Source organism: Cervus elaphus, chromosome 15 (assembly GCF_910594005.1).
Source record: "Cervus elaphus chromosome 15, mCerEla1.1, whole genome shotgun sequence".
Taxonomy (NCBI): Eukaryota; Metazoa; Chordata; class Mammalia; order Artiodactyla; family Cervidae; genus Cervus; species Cervus elaphus.
In genome coordinates this window covers 24,601,581-24,627,051 of record NC_057829.1, presented here as the reverse complement: position 1 = coordinate 24,627,051, position 25,471 = coordinate 24,601,581, and the positions used below count along the sequence as shown (strand labels likewise).

Genomic DNA, 25,471 nt, shown 5'->3' with positions numbered 1-25,471 from the left:
ATTTTAGGTTACGCTCCAAATATTATTCCATTCATAATTGTCTCAGCATACATCTCTAGACTAGAAAGACTACTCCAAAAATAATAATAATAATTTATTAATATTATATTATATTCATTAAAGGTTCAGATTTCCATGAAAGTCTTGTCAGCTTTCTTTTTGTTTTTACAGTTTGTGTGTTTAATCAGGATTCCTATGACATCAATATGTTACAGTGTTAGAATTGGTTGATATTATTACTTGTGGCCTATAACATTTTCCTATACTTCTTTACTTTTTTCCTGTTTATTTTTGGGGAAAGAAAACTTGGTTATTTGTCCTATGGAATCCTCCATGTTCTGAATTTGGTTGATTATGTCCCATGTTATTTTTAAAAATTAATTAATTAACTAATGAATTAACTAACCACTGGACCACCAGTGTCCCATATTATTTAGTGTCTTCTTATATCACCTGTATTTTCTGTAAAGTGATAATTAAATCTAGACTTTGGTAAGAATATATCATAGGTGGTGCTGTGTACTTGTGTAAATAGTTTTTTAATTGGTAGGTTTTTTATTTCTTTTATTAGCAGTTTCCTGCTTGAACAAACCACACATGTATCTGGGTTAGTCTAGGAAACCTTCCTTCATCCTTCTAAATAGCTAGTCATTTCCATTGCAATATCTGGACTTTGAATATAATTTCTATGACTTTTTTTGGTTATTATAGATTTAATTAATTATTTACTGTAACTTGTAGCTGCTCTTGCTGTGTTTTACATGTTTACATGCTGTGCTTAGTCAGTTGTGTTTGACATGTTTACATGAGGAATGTTTGTATTATTTGGACATATGATGTATTTCAAGTAGCTTTAAGTGTTATACAGAAATTACTATTCAAGTAATTCGTCAAGCAAAATTATATCATGAATGATGGCATAGTAATTTTTATCTGTGATTGTCATGAAAATTTGGATTTAGGTAGTTTTCTCTGTTGTAATAGTATTTTTCTTCTAAAAATCTTTCTAAAAATAGGAGTATTTTCTACATTGCGTGCTGTTCCCAAAAAGGAGGGATACCTTGGATTGTATAAAGGGAATGGTGCAATGATGATTCGAATTTTTCCCTATGGTGCAATCCAGTTTATGGCATTTGAGCAATATAAAACGGTACTTGAACTTTTATCTTTTTTTTTCCTCTTTTATATCTTTGAATAGCATACTTAGTTGTCAAGGCATTTGCTTTGGCCTTTAACATTACTTTGGATGAATGGGTAAAGTAATGCCTTTTTGAAGGAATAAGACTTCTGATAATTAAAATTTTTAAATATAACTTGAGTTTGGTGTTATCTGTTCCAGAATTGTTAGTCATTTTTGACTAGATTGTTTATGTTCAGACTTATGAAGAAGAGCCAAGTGGATAATAGTAAATCCATAAAATATCAATAGCTTTTTGATGTGCTTTTTGTTTCTCAGTTGTAGGAGAGGAATACTGAGACTTTGGATTTTCCTAATAAATAAAATAGTGAAACCATATTGTGAAAGTCTGTTTTTAAGTGATGTTATAAGTTGACACCTTTCCCCATCTTACTCACTAAGTTTCTCTTCCCTGCCTGACTGAAAGTTCATCCTTTCAAACATCTTAATGTAGAAAGGGATTAAATGCATTACATATCACAGGGCATCTTAAAATGAAAAGTAAGCATTAGAGATTGGGAACAACATTCTAACCTAGTCAGACAGATAATATATGTGCTGCCGAAGCGAGCACTAGTCAGACAGATAGAGTCAATGCTATTATATCAAGACTTCAATAAATGCTTCATTTACATTTTATTCCTACTACTCCCATTCACACTTTAAGTATTTGTGGTCATCAGTGTGTAGTATAGTATATTTGGCAATATTTTTTCTGTAAAAGTGCATAATCAGAGCAGATGCCACAGAGCAGATTGTTGTTGTTTAGTCGCTAAGTCGTGTCCGACTCTTTTGCGACAGAGGTTTCGACAGAGGAAATAACTGACCTCCTTTTGATGTGATATAACACTGCTCAGCTTTATATAATTGTGCTCATTTCACTCACATTCAGTACTAATTTCCTTTTTTTAAAAAAAAGCTAGTTCTATAACCCTTTTGAAAACAGTCTTTATCATTAAACAGTGAAGTTGGCAGCATTTAAGAAATATCTCATTTAATTTGTTGCTTTTGGTTTCTAGCTAATTACTACAAAACTGGGAGTTTCTGGTCATGTGCACAGATTAATGGCTGGATCCATGGCAGGTAAGGAGTAGGTTTATTTTATTTCTGCAAATTAATTTCCTATTTAAATACTTAATTTGCTTTAGGTGGTATGTGTGACGTTGATCACATAGCACGCATTTGTTATCTTCCTATGCTTAATTATGCAAAAATCATGTATGTCCCAACTCAGAGGCTTTTACAGCAGGAGATGGTAAGGAGTAGTCTACACTTAAAACTATGTGAAACATATGTTCCCTTTGACAGATCTTCTTCTGGAAATGTGTATTTTTTTCTTTCAAAAAATTTTTTAAAATTATAATGGCTGTAGTAATACATATTCCTATACAGTGAAAATAGTTCCACTCCCAGGAAGCAGTCATATTATTAATAGCAGTTTTTTATGTTGTACTTTTTTCCAGTACTATTCTATAGGATTAGAACTTTTCTTTTACAATTATCTCAGGACTCTTTCATGTATCAGTACATAGAGCTTTCTTATTTTTGTAAATAACTGTATTGTATTTTAAGGTAAGAATGTACCACTATTAAGACTATGGGAAGGTGATATATCAAAATCTTAAATTTTTGTGGATTTCACAAGGTTTATAGGATTTTGATTTTTTTTTGGACCTAGATTTATAGTGTGCAACCTGACCTACCTTATCCATAGTTTTGCCTTATCCAATGTTTACTTAGCTCTTTTTCACTTCTGATAGGCTGACCCAAGATCAGTAAGTAGGAAAAAATAACCAGGAATGGTATTCAAAATGTTCAGCAAAACAACTGTAGAGGTGCTAAAAAATAGGACAAGTTTTGAAAGCCTCCAATTAACTTTTTCATGACTGGATCAGGAAATGGTATGTGGTGGTGGTGGAAGTTCTGGTTATAGGAGAGGACTATCACAGGCATGATGGGGGCAGATCTTGGGAGCTGGAGCAACAGCTGTCTCTCAACTGGTATTTCACAATGGCATGACAGTTATAACATACACTTTCTTTGTACTGGTCACAGACCTGAGTACTTGTACTTGACTTGTTATCCTTGAGCACTTGACATGTAGTTCAAAGAACAGTACTATGAAGAAAGTGCTATGATTATCTCTCATTTTACAGGAGAATTTTAATAAAGTTTTCAAATCTTAAAATTTATCATTTCATACACGACTTAAAAAATTTTTTGTCTCTTAAATTTTATAAGTGACTGGTCAAATTCTTTCAGGGTTGTAGGAAAGATAAAGTAGGATTATGAGTTAAATCCTGCTTTGTATTATTTGCTTTTCATGACACTTGTTTATTGATTGAACAGCATGTTCATTTGGTGCTTTCAGCTTCGTTTTTCTGAAATGAAAGGCATCTTAACGTCAAAATTTCATTATATACTGGAAAGTAATACTAAACCAAAGGAACTTCAATTATAAGTTATTCAAAAATAATTTCATTTCTGTATTTTCGGCTGTGCTGGGTCTTTGTCGCGGCGCAGCCTTTTCTCTGGCTGTGGTGTGCAGGCTCCTCACCGCGGCGGCCGCTCTTGTGGCGCATGGGCCGCGGGGCGGGAAGGCTCCTTAGCTGTGGTGCGCGCTTGGGCTTCCTTGCTTCGCGCATGTGCAGTCTTCCTGGACCAGGGATTGAACCCGTGTCTCTTGCATTGGCAGGTGGATTCTTTCCCCCTGAGCCACCAGGGAAGCCCCTCAATTATGTTTTAATTTTAATTTATTATTATTATTTTGGCTGTTCCAGGGCATGTTGGAGTCTTCAATCCCTGACCAGGGATGGATCCCTCACCCCCAGCAGTGGAGGTGGATAGGCTTAACCACTGGACCACCATTGAAGTCCAATGTGGTATTTTAAAAAAACATTGACATAGTCATCATAAAGCGAATCAGAACTTAGTTGAATAACCTCAAACTTACTTTACAGCATAGCATTGTTTTTTATTTGAACAATGTAAGATGTCATAATCTTTTCTCTATTTAGGGCTTCATAATTTTATACTTCGAGTAAAGGGTAAAACATGATTATCAGAAGAATAGTTCTTACCTCCCACTTATTCCAAGGATAAATAAACATATTTAAAATCTTCAGGAATTTTCAAGATTTATCAGAGTACAAAATTACTAAAAGTTTTCTTGCTAAATTCTAAAGTTTAAAATTACATTTAAATCATCGAGTTGCTTTTAGAAATATCAGACAACAACCCCTCCATACTCCCCCTGCAAAAAAAAAATTGTAATTTTTAAACATCCTGGTTAAAAGATTTTTTTTTCCTTAGGAAGATTTGATTAATTGCTCAAATTCAAAAGAAACACACCATATAAAAACATGCTGAAATCAACTGGCTGAAAAATTGTAAAACTAGATCATCAGTTGAGTATTATAGTAATCATGGGCACTGTTTTTACCATTCTCTGAGGTACAGTTATGTTATGGCAGTTGTTCAGCCTGACTTATAGTCTTATAGCTTTTAAGCTCATGCCTCCTTTACCTTTACAGATTTCTGGATGACCTCATTTTCTACAGTTTACTATTTTGGTCACTTTGTCAATCCATTTATTTCATGTTAAGCCACTTGAAGCCAGTAAGAAGACAATGAGAAGGCTTGGGGCATATAACAGGAAAGAAGAAATAAATGGAGTCTCAGAGAGCAAATGCGAAAGGCAAGACAAAGTGATCCAGATAGGAAGCAGAAAAAAAATAAAGGAGTTGTAAAAGTTTACAGAAGTTTAAAAAATAAAATGAATAGTGATAATTTGGATAAATAAATCCTAGCAAAATCTGATGTTTAACCAAATTGTGTCACCATGATCAAGCCTTAAAAAATGGTCAGTTTTTTTATTCTTTTCTATAGTTGTTAAACTCCTTAATATGAACCATATCAATAAACATGAAACTTGTTTATAGAAAATCTCTCTTCATTTTATTTTGTAAAAATTTCCCTTGCAAAATATTTAGCATAAGCTGCAAAAAATTAGGCCACGCTGCAAAATATGTAGTTTCTTAAATATCTGGATAATAAGATATTTGCTGTGAATTAAACGTGGTATTACTGCCACACCTTGTCTTAGGAACCTCACATTTGCACTGTATTAGTTTAGACTCAGACTTAAAAGAGGCCATTTAGAAAAGTCACTGCCTGGACTGCCAGACAAGACTGGTTTGAATACCAATAGATTAAAAAAAACAAGTTAAATAGTTGGGAAATGAATAGCTTGAAAACAAATAGCTCAGATGGAGAGCTTAAAATCAAATTGACTGAAATGAAGGATTGACATTTCCAACAACTGGACTGCTGGAATTCTTTTTTTTTTTAATAATTTTATTTATGGCTATGCTGAGTCGTTGTCGCTGCAGGAGTTTTTTCTCTAGTTGCTGCGAATGGGGATTACTCTTTAGTTGCGGTGGCTTCTCATTGTGGTGGCTTCTCTTGTTATGGAGCGTGGGCCCTAGAGCCTGGGGTAAGGAGCTGTGGTGCACAGGCTTCACTGCTTCACAGCATGTGGGAGTCTTCCTGGATCAGGGATCAAACCCGTGTCTTCTGCATTCTGGCGGTTTCTTTAGCACGAAGCCACCAGGGAAGCCCTGACTGCTCGAATTTCTGAACTAAAAATTTAAATGTTAGGAAGTATTAAGTAAATGTTTGAGAAAATGCAATTATAGGGAAGGCAATATATGTTGTGATATGAACCAGAAAATTTAGTCTCAGATTCTACTCTGTGATACAGAAACTCTGTGGATTTGGTCAAATCTCTGGTGTTTTACAAAACTGGAAGACTATTTTTAATCTAAAAAGTAACTCAGACATCAACTATACTGTAATAAAGAAGATAAAAATAAAAACTCAGCTTGTTTATGGAATTTTTAATAAATCATATGTTGATAAAAATCTAGGACTTAATAACTAAATTAGCTTATCAAGAGATTTTATCCCTAAAACAAATTGTTTCTATTACCTTGGACATTATATTTTTATTATGTTTAAGGTGAAAGTCGCTCAGTCATGTCTGACTACAGTCCATGGAATTCTCCAGGCCAGAATACTGGAGTGGGTAGCCGTTCCCTTTTCCAGGGGATCTTCCCAACACAGGGATTGAACCCAGGTTTCCCACATTGCAGATGGATTCTTTACCAGCTGAGCTATCAGGGAAGCCCCTTACTATGTTTAGTCAGTAACAAATTTGTCTAAATATTATTTATTTTTCAGATTTTTTTTTTCCTGTCATGCCACAGGGTATCTTAGTTCACTGATCAGGAATTGAATCCAGGCCCTTGGCAGTAAGAGCTGGAGTCCTAACCACTGGACTACCAGGGAATTCCCCTTACTTAAATTTTAAAAAGAAGATACTGATTATGCTTTGAATTTTTTTTAAAAAGTGCCCTTCAAAAACAAAACAAACAAAAAAAAAGTGCCCTTATTTTATTTTTAAAAGAATTCTTTAGGTGAGTTAAGCATATCACCATTTTGGGATTAGAAAAAAATAAGTAAAAAGTCAAATGTCCTGCTTACTGCTATGGAGATAGTCAGTTTTTCTTTTCTGATATCTTATCTGACAAGTAATAGAATTTTTAAAATACTCATGATCCAGTAACACTGTACTCTTTTGGTGCTAACACTTTAACTTCACAGTGGGAAGAATTTGAAAAGATGGTTTTTAGCTGATGATATTATTATATAATTCTGTCAGTAATAGTATCTTTGATTTCATTGGGTTTTCATCATTACTATATAATTTGAGCCATTACTAATGATAGGAAAGATATATATATATATAAACTGATTCTTACACATTTTAAGTTTCTACTTTCTTTTCAGGTATGACAGCAGTTATCTGTACTTACCCTCTTGACATGGTTCGAGTACGCCTAGCATTCCAGGTGAAAGGGGAACACACTTATACAGGAATTATTCATGCATTCAAAACGATTTATGCAAAGGTATTTCATTTTTACTTTTCTTGTCTATAACATGCCCTTTTATACTTAGGCAATTATTTTTAATGTTACCTAAGTAGTTTTTGTTTTACTTGTAATTATTAACATTAATAATAATTATGAAAACATATCTGTGTTTTAGTGTGGGTCCAGGATAATATTTCCATTATAATGTGTGCTTTTGTTCTTTTGCATTTGTCATAATGAGCTCAATGTAATTTTAATTCTAATTTTTCTTCATGCAAAAGGAAGGTGGTTTCCTTGGATTTTACAGAGGCTTGATGCCTACTATATTAGGAATGGCTCCATATGCAGGTATGTTTTAAATTTGGCAACATTTTGGCTTTTTCATTTTGTTGTAGGAATGATTTTAAAGTTGAGCATTTATTATTTAAGCCCCTAATCTATCCAGAATTGCTTTTTTCCTTTCTAAGCATAACCATTGATTAAATAATTTCTTCTTTCCCCAATGATCTGTAGTGTTACTTCTTAAAACAATAATAGAGTGCAGTTTTATAATAAGTCCTTATATTTGGTAGGATAAGTCCCTTGACCTTATGTTTCTTTTTTCCGAGTAATGTAAGGACTGTAGATATCTTGCTATTCCACATGCATTTTAGAATCATTTTTTGATGTTGTACAAAAGTCTTTGTTGGAATTCTGAATGAAATTGCATACAGAGCTTGGACATTTTTTGTTAGATATATTTATAGGCACCTTATAAGCATTGTTGTGTCTTTTAAAAACATTATGTTTTCAGTTTATTGCTTGATTTAATTTTTATATGATTTTATAGCTAGCCATTCTACTTGTTGGTATTATAGCCAGTTACCATGTAAGTGCTTTGGATTTCCTGTGTGGACTATCACATCCTGTGCAAATAACATCATTTTTCTCACTTCAGTTCAAATCATTATTTGTCTGTTTATGTTTATCTTGTTCTAGCTAAGGATCTACAGTACATCAGTGAATAAAAGTGGTGATAGTTGGCATTTTGGCTCATTACTGAATTTTAAAGGAAATGTTTCTAGTATTTATTTAGCTATTTATTTAGCCTAATGTATTATTTATCATGTTGAGGTAGTATGGTAAGAATTTTTATCTGAACTGGTGTTGAATCTTATCAGACACCCTTTTCTACATTTACTGAAATGATAAGTTTTTTCATTTAATCTATTAATTTGATGAATGACTTTAATAGATGTTCTAATGTCAGCCCAAATTGGTTATGATACAGTGATCTTTTTATATCCTATTGGATTCCATGCACTAATTGTTTTTAGAAGTTTTACATCTATATTTATGAGATCTGAGATTAGTTTGTAATTTTCTCTTCTTGTAACATCCTTGTGTGGTTTTGGGTGTCATGGTTACATAGGTCTCATAGAATGAGTTGAAGAGTATTTCCTCATTTCCATCCTCAGGAACAATTTGTATAAAATTATTAGAATTATCTGTTTCTTGAAAGTTTTTATTGTGAGATGATTTTTAAATACTGGTTTAATTTCTTGAATGGTTATATGACCATATAGGTTATATGACCATTTAGGTTTTCTGTCTCTGTGAGTGAGTTTTGGTAATTCATACCTTTCTTTACCATTTTGAACTTGACTGTTTTGTGTTTGTTTTCAACTTTCTTGGCAAAAGGTTCTCCTTATTTCTTCATATTTTTTTCACATCTGCTTTATCTGTAGTTATGTTGTTTTCTTATTTCTTTTATCAGTTATCTGATTTTATAATGAATCAATTTTGGCTTTCTTTCTCTTATCTAGTCTACCTTTATTTTCCATTTCATAGATTCTTGTTCATGCATTAATCATCTCTTTTCTCTTGGGTTAATTCTTCAATTGTGTGTTACCTCATTAATTTTTGGCCTTTGGGTTTTTTTGCCTTAACTACCTGCTTTTTTTTTTTTGCCTTAACTACCTGCTTTAGTTTCATCCTTTGACTTTCTCATTTTATTCATTTGTTTTTACTTAAAATTGGAAAATTTCAAACATATTCAAAAACTGGCAGTAGTATAATGAACCACCATGTACCCATCTAACTTCATAGTGGTCACCTGATGACGTATCTTTTTTCATCTATTCCCATTCCTTACTCTCTTCACCTTTTACCCCCCAAAATTTTTTAAAGCAAATTCACTTTATTATATTTCACCCACAATACTTCCAGTATTCAGCTCTATGCTTTTTTTTTTCACAAGTATAACCACAGACCATTATGAAACTTTTTTTTAAATTCTTTTTTTAAAATATATTCTTTTCCATTGTGGGTTATCATAGGAATTTAATATAGTTCTCTGTACTATACAGTAGGACCTTGTTTATCTGTTCTATATATAAAAGCTTGAAACTGCTAACTCCAGTCTTCCTTCCCCCAAGCCCCTCTCCCCTGGGAACCACCAGTCTCTGTGTCTCTGATTTTGTTTCTTAGATAGGTTCATTTATGTCATCTTTTAGATTCCACATAGAAGTGCTATCATATGGTATTTGTTTTACCATTATGAAACTTTCTTAATGTTATCTAGTATGTTGTCATTGTTCAAATTCCCCGAATTCATAATTTTTTCACCTAGATCCAAGTTAATATTTGCCTGGGTTATCTTTCTTCATCCCTTCATTTTCTACTTTCTCATGTTTTTGTTTTAGGTATTTATTTTGTAATCATCATATAGCTGAATTTTTTTTTTAATCCGGTCAGTAAAATCTTTAATTGCCAGTTGGTCTACTTAATGGTTATTGTGATTATTGATATATTTGGACTTGTTTCTTTACCTTGATGTTGATTTCCACTTGTTGTTTTTCTTTTTATGTTTCTTTTTATTCCTTTCTTATCTTGTTTGCTTATTTTCCTGAATCCTTACTCCCCAAATTTTTATAAGTATAGAAGTTTATTTGCCTCCTCCTATGCTTGGTGGTCTTTGTTTATTTAGTTTGTTATTTCCTGTGAGGTTTTTTCCCTCGGGTGGTCTTTAACTATGAGTTTCTATTACCTTTTTTTTTGGTCACATCACATGGCATGTGGGATCTTAGTTCCCCAACCAGGGATTGAACCCATGGCCTCTGCACTGGAAGTGCGGAGTCTTAGCCACAGGGCTACCAGGGAAGTCCAACATGTTACTTGATCTTAATTTGAGTTTCTGACCCAGTGATTCCATCTTCTCAAGGCTCAACGGCAGGATCTGTCTCAATGGCTTGACTGTTGGTATCAAAATGTAGAGTCACTCCACTTATGTCATGGGCCACCACAACTCTCAAGTGGACCTCAGATTATATTTTTGGAAGGTGGTGCTGCTAGGGATTCCTAGAAACTAGGGATTCCTTTCTATAAGCCCAACAATGAATATAGTTGTTCTGTAATGATGAAGACTCTTGGAATACCTTCATTGCAATTATGCTGGAATCAGAACGCTTTAGTTTTTTTACTATACTTTCTTCTCTTTCTAATTTTTTGTTTTTAGTTTTATTTTTGAAACATTTTTTACATTGTTATTGCATGTACATAATTTTGTTTCTTAATTTTTCCAGTTTCCCAAGTCTTTTTCATATTTCTGAATACTATTCACATGTTAAAAAATTTTGTCATATTTCACTGAATACCATTCTACATAATTTGGTATTTCAATTTTTTTCCTACTTGTGTTTGATTTTCTATGATATTTCCTTGTTGTGACCTTTTTTTGTAGTTACAGTTTCTGTGTTTAAGTTTGGTGAATAGATTTCCCAAATATAAAAAAGTATATGAGTATTCTAAAGTTGTATATCATCATTATTAAATACTATAAGTTCATAAGAATTTTATATAAAGAATAAATGCATATATTGAGTTATTATCCTAGACTGAATTTTTGTTAGGGCTTATTTGTTCTTAAGCATTAAGTATCTTTTTAAATATGTTTTTAAAATTTAGTAGATATCAAGATATCTTGAGTAATGTTGGGTTGATAGGAATGCTTGAATTTTGCTTTTTATTTTTTTAACATATGACTTTTAATGTTTCTATTATAAAATAAATCATGTACATATTCAGCCAGTACCAATTGCACATTATCAATAACTTAACTCAGTATTAATTAGATTCCATGTGTCTTCTGGGTCACTCATTGTCATAGCTATTCCTTGAAGACAAAATTAGACACTGAATGAAATAATGCTTTATCACTTCTAAATTTGTTGCCTCTTCCTTACATTATCATCATTATTATAAATATGTCATATTTATTTAAAATTACTAATCATTAATTTTTGCTTATGTGAAATCTTATAAAACTGTTAATTCTATTCATGTTAATTCTATTCATACTCAACTACTACCTTTATTCAGTGAACTGAACATTATCCTAGTGTGTGAAAAACCAATGCTGTAATTTTTTATAGGTGGTAATTTTGTTGTCTTTAGGTTATTTATAAACATTAATTAAATCTTTTCATCTTAGATTAAGCCAAATATTGGAAATCAGGAAATGCATAGTTAGTTCCTTGAGTTAATTGGTTTATTATGTAGGAATGGTGTCTTATCACAGCTTACATTCTGTTAAGCATGGTGGTGAATTTATATTTTGTCTTTCAGGTGTTTCATTTTTTACTTTTGGTACCTTAAAGAGTGTTGGGCTTTCCTATGCTCCCACCCTTCTTGGCAGACCTTCATCAGACAATCCTAATGTCTTAGTTTTGAAAACTCACATAAACTTACTTTGTGGTGGTGTTGCTGGAGCAATAGCACAGACAATATCGTAAGTTTCTAATTAACTTAAGTCAAATACGTTTATCCAAGCCTGATTTTTAGCATTGGTTAGTTATTTTATTTTTTTCTAATAGATTATTAAAAACAGGATCCCTTGAAAAATATAGATATTAATTTAATACATTTTCCCCATGTGCCTGCCCTTAAAGCATATTATAAATAAGTTTGTGCCAAAGTGTCCAAATTAGTTTGAACCTACTCAGTTTCTGTGGATTTTAAAAGAAAGGAAAAGGAAAGCTAGAAAGAAACACTGAATATAGTCTTCAGCCATGTTTTCTTATGAATTCGCCCATATGAGGCTTCTGAAATTTGAGCCATTTATCATGTATGTGTATGTGTGTGTGTGTGTGTGGGCACAACTTTTCTTGCAGTAAATCTTAAAGACCTGCTTTGTGCCAGAAACTATGCTAAGCATTGGGATTTTCACTGATGGAAGAACAAAATTGTTGCCTCAAGTAGCTCATACTCTTATTGAGACAGTAGCAATCAAGGGAATTCTATATTAATATAAGTTTTATTAGGGATATGGGACTTACCAGGGGGCTCAGTGGTAAATAATCTACCTGCCAAGCAGGAGATGCAGGTTCCATCCCTGGGTCAGGAAGGTCCCCTGGAGAAAGAAATGGCAACCTACTCCAGTATTCTTGCCTGGGAAATCCCATGGACAGAGAAGCCTGATGGGTTACAGTCCATGGGGTCACAAACGAGTGGGACATGGCTTAGCAACTAAACAATAACCAGTTAGGGACATAGATAAATTAGGTGGAAAGTATAATGGAAAGGAGGGTTCAAACAATTTCTGTAGACCAAGAGAGATTGGATAGATGAGATAAAATGAGGCTGGGATACTATGAGGCAGGAACATTTCAAGAACAGGAAGAAGGAAAGATTTCTGTGACTGAGGAGTATCCTGAAAAACAGGAAGACAACAGGAAGTACTAGAGTCACAAAGGCTCAAAAAAAAATAGTATCCAATGGAAAAAAGAAAAGTCAAAGTAAGATAAGTACTGAAAGGTAAGGTGTTCATTGAATTTTACAATTAAGGATTACTTTTGTGAAAGTAGACTCAGTATACTTTGTAGGAGCAGATGAGGTTGAAGGTAAAGAAAAAAGTATAGTTTACTTTTAGAAATGTAGCTGTGGAACCTTGTTCATTTGCAGAGAATGCTCACCTTTAGCTATTCTGTATTCTCTTCTTGGTTTTACTGCCCTTTTCTTTATTATTTACTTCCAGTTTAGAGCCTTAAAATCTGTCTTCTCTTTTCCACTTCTCTTCGTGTTCTACGTGCATTGACTCTTACAGATGCAGTGGCTCTTCTCAGTGCCTTTATCCTCTTTCTAGTTGTTTTGTTTCCTTGGTCTTTGTAAGCGGTGCCCTGTCTTGGCCGTCATCCTCCCACCTTTCCCTTTCCAGGTACCTTGCTGATTCCTGTTTTCCTCCTCCTGCCTATCTGAGCTGATACTGTTAAGACCTTGCCAGACTTCAGTCCGTTGCTCTTCCTGTAAACATCTAGAGTAGCTCATCTATCTTTAAGGATTCAAAGGTCACCCTCTGTACAGATAACTAATTTTATTGACATCTTCATACCGGTTCCCTCTGGTAACCTCTTGGGTGTTTCCGCCTGGACTTCTGTCGTCAGTGCAAACTCCATAATTTATATACTGCTTTCTTGTTTTCTTTTTCGTGTCTGTCTTGAGCCCCCAACTTTCCTATTGTTATTGATAACCATTAATCTTATAGTCCTGATAATACCTTGAAATCATTTTTCACATTGTACATATCCAAACAGCTTTGCAATTTTTTACGTAAGAACATTGCCTGAAATGCTGTTTTCTTTCTTTCCCATTGTTACTTGCCTCGTTCTGATCCTTGAATATTGTCTTCTTCAGCTCAGTTCAGTTCAGTTCAGTCACTCAGTTGTGTCCATCTTCATACTTTCTCCCTATTAGTCAATTTCTTCTACCCAAACACATCTTTTTCTGCTTAGAGACTGAATTGTTCAGGTTGAGGTTTTGGTCCCTTTATTCCCCACAAAATTTTTTCATCTCTCCACCTCCCATTAAAAGATAGTTCGTGGGAATGCTCTGGCAGGTACCCAGGTTTGATCTCTGATCAGGAAACTAGATCCTTTGTGCTGCAACTGAGAGTTCACATGTCCCAACTAAAGATCCTGCAACAAAGATTGAAGATCCCACGCGCTGCAGCTAAGATCCGACACAGCCAAATAAATAAATGATTTTTTTTTTAAAGATGATTCATGGAGGGGAGTTCCCTGGGGGTCCAGTGGTTAGAAGTCTGCGCTTTCACTGCAGGGGGCACAGGTTTGTTCCCTGGTTAGGAAACCAAGATCCTGCAAGCCTTGAGGCAGGGTCAAAAAAAAAAAAAAAAGATTGGTAATTCATGGAGATGCTATTGAGATGTATAGGGCACTTCATCTATTACTAGTGTTATTTCTTAAGCTGTTTGGTTGGTATATGGGTGGTTTTTTGATTATGACTATTGCATGGTAAATTTAAATGTATATAGAAGTATATACTTATTTTTGTTATATATCATTATGTGTATATTATATATGTATTTATAACGTGTGGCTCAGCTGGTAAAGAATCCACCTGCAATACAGGAGACCTGGGCTCAATCCCTGGGATGGGAAGATCCCCTGGTGAAGGGAAAGGCTACCCACTCCAGTATTCTGGCCTAGAGAATTCCACAGAGTGTATAGTCCATGGGATCACAAAGAGTTGGACATGACTGAGCGACTTTCACTTTATATATATATGTGTATATATATATATATGAATGAGAGCTTTGAATAGGAAAGTAGAAAGCAGTTTTATGGCAGGGAAACTGCCTCTAAGACTCAATTTTCTTAACATTGAGATAAGAGTACCTATCTCACGCAATTATGTAAAGATGGGATGAAATAATATACTTTACCTTGCTTAGCACAGGACCTAAGTAGTCAATATCAGCCCTAAAAATATAATAAAAAAAAATCACCTGAGTCCTACTCCAAAGAGATTACTTTTGTATATTTCAGAGAATCTAAAAATTTGTAAGTAGAGGTATAATTGACATATTATATTACTTTCTGGCATATAACATAATGATTTGATATTTGTATATATGGCAAAATGATCATGACAGTAAGTCAGGTTAACATTTGTCCCACCATACAGAGTTACAGAACTAGGCAATCTTTCCACATAAAATTACTTCTGTCCTCTAAATACAATTATCTGTATTGTTAATTTTAGCCCTTAAGGAGAATTTTTGTTGGCCTACAGTATACAAGGGCACTTGCTGAGTACTCTCAGGGTAGTGATTCTTAACTGGGGGTGGTTTTGCCTCCAGTGGATGTTTAGTAATGTCTGGAGACATTTTTGGTCATTATGGTTGGGGGTGTGCTACTGGCCGCTATTGGGCAGAAGCCAGAGATGTACCTACACGTCCTACTGCACCAGACAGCCCCCACAACTAAGCGTCATCCAATCCAAATGGCAATAGTGACAAAGTTAAGAAACCATGTCTTAGGGTTACAGCCATGGGAAGTACTCAGTTTATTTCTTCAGGAAGTAGCATTTCATTTTGCTTTGGGGAATAAATAGGACTTGACATTGGGTGATGAAAGAGAAGAATCACCAAACCCAAGAGAACCACTTCTGCAAAGTGCAAAGAGACCTCGCTTTTGTTATTTGGTTTTATTCATGTGCCTATATCCTGACTCCCAGGTTAGACAAAACAATCAGGGAAGAGGAACACATTATTTCCTAGCATACATAGGACTTTGTATTCAATAATTGCTGAGTAGAAAATTAAAAATCGTTTTTAAGTCCTTCTTTTTCTTCTTTTAGCTACCCATTTGATGTAACACGTCGGCGAATGCAGTTAGGAACTGTTCTTCCAGAATTTGAAAAGTGCCTGTAAGTTTTGCATTTGTCATCGTTCAATTTCTTTAGGAAATGTAATGTGTAAAATAAGTAGGGAGATAGGACTCTGATCTCACAAGTAGTCTAGAGATTTAATTTTATCTCCCATAGTGTGCTTTGGTTAACTTTATAAGAATTTAATCAGGTCCTAATCCTCCTATTGGGTTTCCCTGGTGGCTCAGACGGTAAAGAATTTGCCTGCAATGCAGGAGACTCGGGTTCAGTCCCTGGGTTGGGAAAATCCTCTGGAGAAGGAAATACCCACTCCAGTATTCTTGCCTGGAGAATTCCATGGACAGAGGAGCCTGGCAGGCTACAGTCCATGGGGTTGCAAAGAGTAGAACCTGACTGAGCAACTAACACTTTCACTTTTCAATCCTCCTATTAAAATTTTATTTTAGGGAATTCCCTGGCAGTCCAGTGGTTAGGACTCAGAGTTTCACTGTGGGGGCCTAGGTTCGACCCCTGATTGGGGAACTAAAATCCAGCAAGGCAGGAAGCCAAAAAAAAAAAAAAAAGTCATTTTAGAGCAGCTCTGTTAAATAGAAATATAATGGGAATCACATTTGTAAGTTAAATTTTTCTGGTAACCACATTTAAAAGGTATAAAAAGAAACAGATGAAATTGTTTTAAAATATTTTATTTAAACCAATATATCTAAAATTTATCACTTTGTTATCTTATTTTACATCCTTTTTATTTATTTATATTTTTACTCCCTTAAAAAAATACTACATATTTGAAATCCAGGGGGTATTTTATACTCACGGCACATCTCAGTTTTGGATTTGCCACTGAGTTTCATGTACTCAGTAGCCACATATGGTTAGTGGCTAACACTATTGCACAGCATAGCACTAGAGAATTTTCTATAATTTATAACTTTCGAATCATTCTGTTTGGTGATGTTTTGTCCCTCAGGGAAAGAGCAGAATATTTATTCAGGAACTTGAGTTGCCTTTATTCACCCAAAATATTTTTTTGACGATTTCAGTCCACATTGCATATTGAAAGAGAAAGACAAAGCCCAAAATGTTGGTTTGAAAGGAAAGAACACTGAAACAAGAAAGTCTTTATTGCTGAAATCTGAAAGACGGTACTTCAAGCTTTAGTTCTATAACATCTGCTCATTATAGCATACAACTTGAGCAGAAATGAGAGCTTAAAGGGCAACTGTTCATATATCCTTTAAAAAGACTACATCAGTATTTCAAATATTATTATGAAATTGTGTTGCTAGTAAATGTCACAGACATAATACAAACAAAATATATTGTATTAATGAACCCCAAAATTCTATGCATAATGCTTTGAACTTGTTCGGAATGAATTCTGTTTTATTGTTAATTTTTAGCTTGTTTTAACACTTGCTTTCCAAAAGCTACTCAAGACAGAATTTTAGCTTCTTTTAAAAAAATGCTGTTATGATCCTGAAGTTGTCTCTTCATGACTGGGCATAAAGGTGTCATCATTTTATCATTCTCTTTCAGTACCATGCGGGAGACTATGAAGTATGTCTATGGACACCATGGAATCCGAAAAGGATTATATCGTGGTTTATCTCTTAATTACATTCGCTGCGTTCCTTCTCAGGCAGTGGCTTTTACAACATATGAACTTATGAAGCAGTTTTTTCACCTCAATTAAAGAAAATCATGATTTCTTTTCCTTAATAACCTCTCAGAGGGAAAAATAAAATGTTAATTTAATTGGGGGAGAATGTTACTTGAAGGGGGATATTTACCCTGTCACAGGAACCACTGGTATTTCAGTACTTGATTTTTCTATTCATCACAGATCAAAAGTGCTTACTATACTTTTTGATGCCAGTAGTTATATTTTAGAACATTGCAAAAAAAAATTCCTAAGCTGATGCTGGTTAATCAGTAAGGTTACTGGAAACCATTTTAAAGTGTTATTTGAAAGTAGAACTAACTTGAAATGAATTTAAGAGGTTGCCGTTAGTTTTATTATGCTATTCCAAGCTTTTAATTTTAATCATGATTTTCAAAGGCTGTAACATTGGTTTTTGTTATTATAATAAACATGCTTGGTTATATTACAGTGGAATGATGAGAACTGAAATTTTAAGTCATATGAAACATAGGTTAGAAGCCAGCATTGAAGTATTATTTATAATATGTCTCTTCTCATCATTCTGCTCCACTGGATAAAAGGACAAACACTTTTTCATTTCATTTTTGATAAATACTGTGTTCAAAAAGTAGCCATGTAGGCATTCATCAGTAAGTCACAAATTTTCAGGTCTTGCTTAAATGTTAGTACCAGTTTCTGAGTGATTTAAGTATGTTTTTAAATTTCAGTGTATTTCCCAAGAGCAGTAATAATAAATATTGAATATCTTTGCTCTCAAAACAAATTAGCATTATAGATTTGTTTTTGTTAGATGATTTGGTGTATGTTAGAAAATTTATTTAAGTGGACTGTGAAATATCCATTAATATAGATGTGAATGTTGAAGAATGTTTCCAAGGTATTATGTTATGACACATCAACTAGTTCTTCCACATAAAATAATTTTAGTGCAATATAAACTTAAGTAGAACTGTAAAACATGATCTGAATTGCTATCCTTTATAGTAAAATGGTTTAAAATGTAAGAATTCCATTTATTATGTTCAGAGTACTTTTTTATGTTTTATTGTAAGCATGACAAAAAATGAGAGGGGAACAGTTATAGTTCTGTCCTCCAAAATAGCAATTTGTAGAATTAATATGATTTTTAAGGCATTAGAAAACTAAGTTGAAAGTGTTATTTTTGTTTCAATTTTTATTTTTTTGCATAAAGATTTCTTGTCATATCTTGGTGAAATTATATGAACTGGTTTCATTTTCAAAGTCTTTATTTTACAATAAATGTTTATCTTTGTATGATATATAAGTATACCCACAGGTGTACATGTGTTCCTAAAACTATTTTGTATATTTTCATTTGTGGGCTACACTGTAGCTAAATACTGCTATCAAATCTCAAGATAATTTAAATGTATAAAATCAGTATCTCAGTTATGTTATCAATAAAGGAGGACTGCAAATATTTTTTTAAATAAAAATTTGCATTCTATGTCTGTTATAGAGTATCTAGGTTATTAAAAATAAATTTTATTCATATTTCAACAATTAATCCTCTCTTTTAACTATTTACACTATTGAAGCATAAATAAACATAATCGGTCAGAATGGAAGAATACTTAAAATGGAAGAATACTTAAAATAATGACAGTATTTATATCTAATTTATTTCAGATTGATAACTCAAAGTGAATCTTGATAGATTATCTTGCATTTGAAGATCGACTATGTCTGTTTTGATTGCCATTGTAATTCTTTTCTTGCCTTTTGGTGGGTACAGCCCTCTGGTCTATGGAATGGGACAGTGATTTTGTCTAGGGATTGATGAGTGATGTACCCTTTCTAGCTCTTATATATACACAGTAATGTCTTATCCCATTTTCCCCTGGGTACTCAACATTCATTTATTCAGCACCCATTGTGTGCCAGGGATTATGTCAGCATTTTGTGGGCATACCTTGAGACGTCTCTCAGCTGTCCTCACAGTCTGGTTTGGATTCCCAATAGCGTCTGTCTCTGGGTATTACACCGGCAGGGTATGTGCCTCACTTTTTGGTTACTGCATGCTTACTTATGTTCTCCCAGTTGGTCCTCTCATGGGCAGAGTCATCCTTCATCTCCTTTTAAGGAGCACAGTGTATGGCACCGTAATAGTTGTTTAGTGATGTTTGCTGATGAGCTAAAGGAAGGTTTGGTCCCTGTTTTTGGAGAAAATGTCTAGTAGGAAGAAATGAGGTGTTACTAGTGCAGAGAAAGAACAATTTAGAAAGTTTTTTTTTTCCCCCCACAGAGATGTCTTGCTGCTAATTTGAGCTAGGATGAATGGCAAATAACAAAACCTATATTATATGAGTAATTCATTACCTTGCAGAATTGGGCTGATGATATCTGACATACTTATATAGCAACCATATACTTAAACACTTCCTCAGATCAATTCTTTGACTATCAGACACTGTTAAGCACTAGGAATCAATGACAAATAATGAGTCATGTATATTTCCTGAGGATTTACTGTGTTCCGTTCCTTATTTTAAGCACTTCTGATGCCTTAACTCTGTTTCTGCAACAATACTGATAAGAACGGTACTGTTAAATACTCCTTTTTTACACTTGGGATGATTGAGACCCAGGGAGATCAAATAACATGTCCAGGTTCACACAATAAGTGGTGGATCTATGATTCAAATTCAGCCAGTCTGAATCTGCAGCTTAGTCTACTAGACATGATGCTAGTAGACACACTAGTATCCTTCAACATACTACTATCCTTCCTATTCAGGTAAAACTCTAATATGTCAAGAAATACAAATCAATTAATAGAATGATTACAGTTTTTGGAAAGTGCCTTTGTTGTTTTCCCCATTCTTGAGATTGGTAATTTATGTTCTTTTTAGTTACTGCTTTAGCTGGAGTCTTATCAATCTTTTGAATTTTCTTCATTGTCTATTTTTTATTTTGTAAATTTCTGTTTCTAAGTACAAATAATTGCTGATAAAGTAGAGTGATCTTTGTAAAAATATAATCAGGCAGGGGCTTCCCTGGTAGCTTAATGGCGAAGAGCCTGCCTGCCAGTTCAGGGGACATGGGTTCAGTCCTGGTCCAGGAGGATCTCACATGCCATGGGACACCTAAGCCACAATTAACTGAGCCTGTGCTCTGGAGCCTGTGAGCCACAACTATGAGCCCATGAGCTGCAACTGCAGAAAGTCCCTGAGCACCCTGAGCTCCTGCTCTGCAACAGGAGAAACCACTGCAATGAGACCCAGGCACCGCAACTAGAGAGTATCCCCCACTTGCCGCAACTATAGAAAGCCTGTGTGCAGCAATGAAGATTCAGAGCCACCATAAATAAATAAACATAAATCCCTTAAAACAACAACAACAAAAACCCATAATCAGGCAATTTTATTCCTCTGCTGAAAACCTTCCAGGGCTTCCCATTGCATTTAGAATAAAAGACAAAATCATTACCGTATACCGTATCTTATACAGCCCTAAGTAAATCCATCTGCCTTGTGTCTACTCCAACCCTGCTGCTACTCACAGCATGTTGTGAGGAAGCCAGGCAGTCCCTGTAGAGGCTAGCCTCAACTTGCCAGCCATTTGCGTAAGGCATCTTCAAAGTCGATCGCTCAGCTTCCTGATGATGCTTCATGGACAAAGAAAAGCTTTCCTCACACAATCCTGCCCAAAATGAAAATTCATATGCTAAAAAAATGCTTTTCTGGTGGTTCAGTGGCTAAGACTCCATGTTGCCAATGCAGGTAGCATGAGTTTGATCCCTGGTTGGGGAGCCAAGATCCCACATGCTGCACAGCTTGGCCAAAAGATTAAATAAATTTTAAAAATGATTTTTTTTAACATAGATTAGATAATAGTAGCAGGTATTCATGGAAAACCTACAGCTAGCATCATATTTAATGGTAAAATATTAAATGTTCTCCCCCTGACATCAGTAGAAGGCAAAGATGCCCAGTTTCAGAACTGCTGTTTAACCAGTGAACTTAAGTAAATGATGGAGAAGGAAATGGCAACCCACTCCAGTATTCTTGCCTGGAAAGTTCCATGGACCGAGGAGCCTGGTATGCTACAGTCCATGGGGTTGCAAAGAGTTGGACACGACTGAGCGCTTCACTTCACTTAAGTAAATGAAGTTCAAAACAAAGATCAGAGGAAGAAGTAGAACTTCCTCTATTTGTAGATGACATGATTATTTACATAGAAAGTCTTAATGAATCTACTACTATCAACTTCTCTCGATTACTAGCAAGGTCTCAGGATATAAGGGAAATTTTAAAAACTGTATTTTTTTATACTAGCAGGAAGCAATTGAAAAACAATCTCATTTAAAATAGCATAAAATATAAAATATTTAAATTTAATAAAATATTAATATACAAGAGTTTTACATTGATAATTACAAGATGTTGCTGAGAGACATTAAAGAAAATCTATATAAATGGAGAGATAAACCAGGTTTATGAGTTAGAGGTCTCTATATTTTAAAGAAATCAATTCTCAAATCGATTTTTAAGTCTAATGCAATCTCAATCATACTTCCAATAGGCTCTTTGTAGAAATTAGCAATTTTTATACTGTGTACAAATTTTTATACAATTCAGTTTTTATACAAACTCATTCTAAAGTTTGAATAAAAATTTAAAGGACCTAGAATGTCCAAATCAATCTTTAAAAGAACAAAGTGCCTGTCTGTATGACTTACTCTACAGCTGTAGTAATCATGACAATGGGGTGCAGACACAAGGATTGACAAACACCAGAACAGAATTGAGAGCCAGAAATGGACCTGCACTTAATTTGATTTTTTTCTTCAACAAGGTGCCAGAACAATCCAGTGGGCGATGAGAAGTCTTTTCAGCTGGTGCTGCTGGGAAAACTGGATATGCACATGGTTGAGGGAAAGTGGAGTGGGGGGGCGGGCGGAAACATGACTCATTCTCTACCTCATACCACACACAAAAATTAATTTGAGATGGATCATAGACCTAAATGAATAAAATGGTGAACTTCAAGAAGAAAACAAAGGAGAATATCTTTACTTCCTAGGAGTTGGCAAAGATTCCTTAGGTCACAGGAAATGAAAAGCATAGATGAAAAATGGGTAAGTCAGTCTCGATATAGATTAAAACTTATGCATAGCTAAAGATCTTGTTACTGAACTGAACTTGGGTCTACTCACCTGTGCAGTAGAGCCACTGACACCGTGTTGTGGTGAAGGAAATGGCAACATTTATTATAAGGTGCTAATACAAGAAGAATGGGTGGCTCTACTCTAATATCCCAAAGTCCCTGAAAGTGTTTCAGCAAAGCATGTCTTGATAATTTTAAACTAATAAACATGAATATGAAAGACAACTTTTTAAAAAAAATTCATTGGAGTATAGTTGATTTACAATGTTGTGTTAGTTTCTGCTGTATAGCAAAGTAAATTAGTTTTATATATATATATATACCCACTTTTTAAGATTCTATTCTGATATGGGTCATTACAGAGTATTGAGTAGAGTTCCCTGTGCTATACAATAGGTTCTTATCTATTTTTTCAAAGTTATCTATTTTACATATAGTAGATAAAGATTATTTTTGAGTTGGGTGATACCCTTATGAAGTATTTATTTTTTACTCATTTCTGTATATTTTAAATATTCCATTGCACATTATTTTTAAAGGTGGTTTTTAGTAGTGTATGTTAAAAAATTGATTTTTAATTCAAAAATTAAAAAGTAAAAGAAAAGTGAATAGGAGTTGAAATTAGATACAGCCTTGATAAAAATTTCTTTAAAGCTGGTTTCCTCAGGAAGGTGGCAGTTCCATCATAGTAACATCTTCAGGATGGGAGGTGCTAGGTCACATTACAAGCCTGGAAGCTATCCAGTAATGAGTGCCAAAATGATGACAGAAGAGAATGCCCTAGAGAATGTAAGGTGGCTCTAGTGGTAAAGAACCTGCATGCCAATGCAGTAGACTCAAGAGACAGGGGTTTGATCCCTCGGCTGGAAGATCCCCTGGAGGAGGAAAATGGCAGTCCACTTCAGTATTTTTGCCTGAAAAACTCCACGGACAAGAGGAACCTGGTAGGATACAGTCCACGGTGTCACAACGAGTTGGACACGGCTGAACACACACACACACACACACACACACACACACACACACACAATGTAAGAGTGCTTGGGAACCTGGTAGGATACAGTCCACGGTGTCACAACGAGTTGGACACGGCTGAACACACACACACACACACACACACACACACAATGTAAGAGTGCTTGGGATCCCACTGTACAAGTGGAGGGATTGTCAACGAATAGGAGGCATTACTGAAAAAAAAAAAAAAATGGAAAAAGGTTATAAAACAGGGAACAGATAGATTTAGTCGTGTAGATTTAGTTTGTAGATTTAGTCATGGCATGATGAGGAAGTTCTCATCTGACAGTTTCCATTTTCTCAACTGAGTTTTCCAGGGAAAAAAAAGGAGGAGAGGTTTTTTTTTTTCCCCAAAGAGTGAAAATTTCCAGATTTAAACAAGGGACGACTGAGTTTGGCCGACAGCAAATAGTTCATTCATTTTAAGTGCCTGTGTTGGACACATAGGTCGGCGAGTCTAGCGAAAGGGCGGAAGCATTTAGCATGGGCCAGATCAAGAAGACTCCCAGTTTTCCAAACCCTAAGGCACAGGGGCAAAGGCGCCTTCCGGCTCTCGGTTCCCCAGGTACGACTCTCCACGACCTACTCACCTGGCGCTGGAGGAGCGGCCTGCGCATGTCTCTTGAGACCACGGCTGGTCGGCGCATGCGCACGGCGCCCCGTGGATTCGCGCTCCTTTTCCCCGCCACCGTTGCCCCCGGGTTCCCCTGATTTTACCCGGCGGCAGTTTGCTATCTCGGCGGCCAGAATGGAGCGAGTGGACGAACTGGAGCTGCTAATGGAGAAGAGTTTCTGGCAGGAGGCTGAGCCACCGGCGGAGCTGTGAGCGGAGCGGGGGTTGGGCCTGGGAGTATAGCGGGAGATTTGAAAAGAAAGGAGCGGGAGGCCGCATCCATTCCTCCGCGGACCCGGGCTCCGAGCACAGTGACCGAGCTCGGGTCCCGGGGTGCCCGACGAGCTTCCGGAGCTGGGGGTCCGCCTCGCAGTCTCTCTCTGGCGCCGAGCCCGAGCCAGAGCTTGAATACTTTTCCTCCTCCAGAGGTTCATTCTTAACCTCTTTCCTAAATCTGGGGAGTCTCAGCCACCTTACATGTCTTCAGGGAAGGCAATTGCAACTGCTAGATCCTTTTCTTGAAGTTTAGATGGAGAAAGTTATTCAGGAAGAAGTCTGTACTCTCAAGTCTGCTTAAATGATTGGGGAGACTTGACCGGCAAGCATAGTGTAGAATTTCTGTCAGTAGTTATGATAATGAGGCTAATTATGGTTGACGGATCTTTGCGCTTTGGGTTTTGATCAGCAGTACCTTTTGGGAGATCCTTAAAGCATCCCAGCTGACTTTGGGAAATTCATGGCCCGTGGGTAGGTGGGGTAGGTGAATAGAAGGGGTTACAAAATAATTGTGAAATTGACTTGCCCATTAGAAATAAGAAATTTCTGAGTTATTCTATGAAAAATGGTTAATATGACAGGTATTAAGCTTGCTTTCTCTACAAAGCATGAGCTAGTTGATCCCCAATGGAATTTTATAGGATTTCCTGCATTAAATAGTAGGTTGGACTAAATTTCTAAGTACTCGCCTAATTGAAATCTTAATATAATAATGAAACTCACAGTAGGACTTCCAACAAACCACCCATACTACATTTTCCCATAACAGACATCTTTTATGTTCAAAAGGATAGTGTCCTAGACATTTCCTTTTACTTGTACTTTGGAAAGGCTTGCACCAGTGGTAGGAATTTGTTGTTTGATATTTTTCAATTTATCACTAGCCCTCATAATCATAGTCCCAAAGAACTCCTCATAGAGCTTATATTTTGAAAAACCCATATCATGAACGTATTTTATTTTTTTATTATTATTTTTTTTTTCCAGTGGGTTTT

At 35.2% G+C, this 25,471-nt stretch overlaps 2 protein-coding genes across 3 annotated transcripts in view; both read left to right on the top strand.

The window, feature by feature from the left end:
* SLC25A16 (solute carrier family 25 member 16) overlaps positions 1-18,968 on the top strand; it is a 28,868-nt gene extending 9,900 nt beyond the window's left edge. The window contains exons 3-9 of one of the 2 annotated variants that reach the window (XM_043926361.1): positions 1,017-1,150; positions 2,197-2,260; positions 7,028-7,149; positions 7,395-7,461; positions 11,719-11,881; positions 15,748-15,816; positions 17,314-18,968. In XM_043926361.1, coding sequence (XP_043782296.1) covers positions 1,017-1,150; positions 2,197-2,260; positions 7,028-7,149; positions 7,395-7,461; positions 11,719-11,881; positions 15,748-15,816; positions 17,314-17,470 — 776 coding nt within the window. In that variant the 3' untranslated portion in view covers positions 17,471-18,968. The remainder of the gene's footprint in view (positions 1-1,016; positions 1,151-2,196; positions 2,261-7,027; positions 7,150-7,394; positions 7,462-11,718; positions 11,882-15,747; positions 15,817-17,313) is intronic. The other variant, XM_043926362.1, reaches the window with a different exon arrangement.
* A 5,285-nt stretch (positions 18,969-24,253) lies between these two features.
* The window catches only part of DNA2 (DNA replication helicase/nuclease 2), a 37,411-nt gene continuing 36,193 nt past the window's right edge, over positions 24,254-25,471 (top strand). The window contains exon 1 of the mRNA XM_043926650.1: positions 24,254-24,409. Within this exon, the coding sequence (XP_043782585.1) occupies positions 24,336-24,409 (74 nt within the window). The 5' untranslated portion in view covers positions 24,254-24,335. The remainder of the gene's footprint in view (positions 24,410-25,471) is intronic.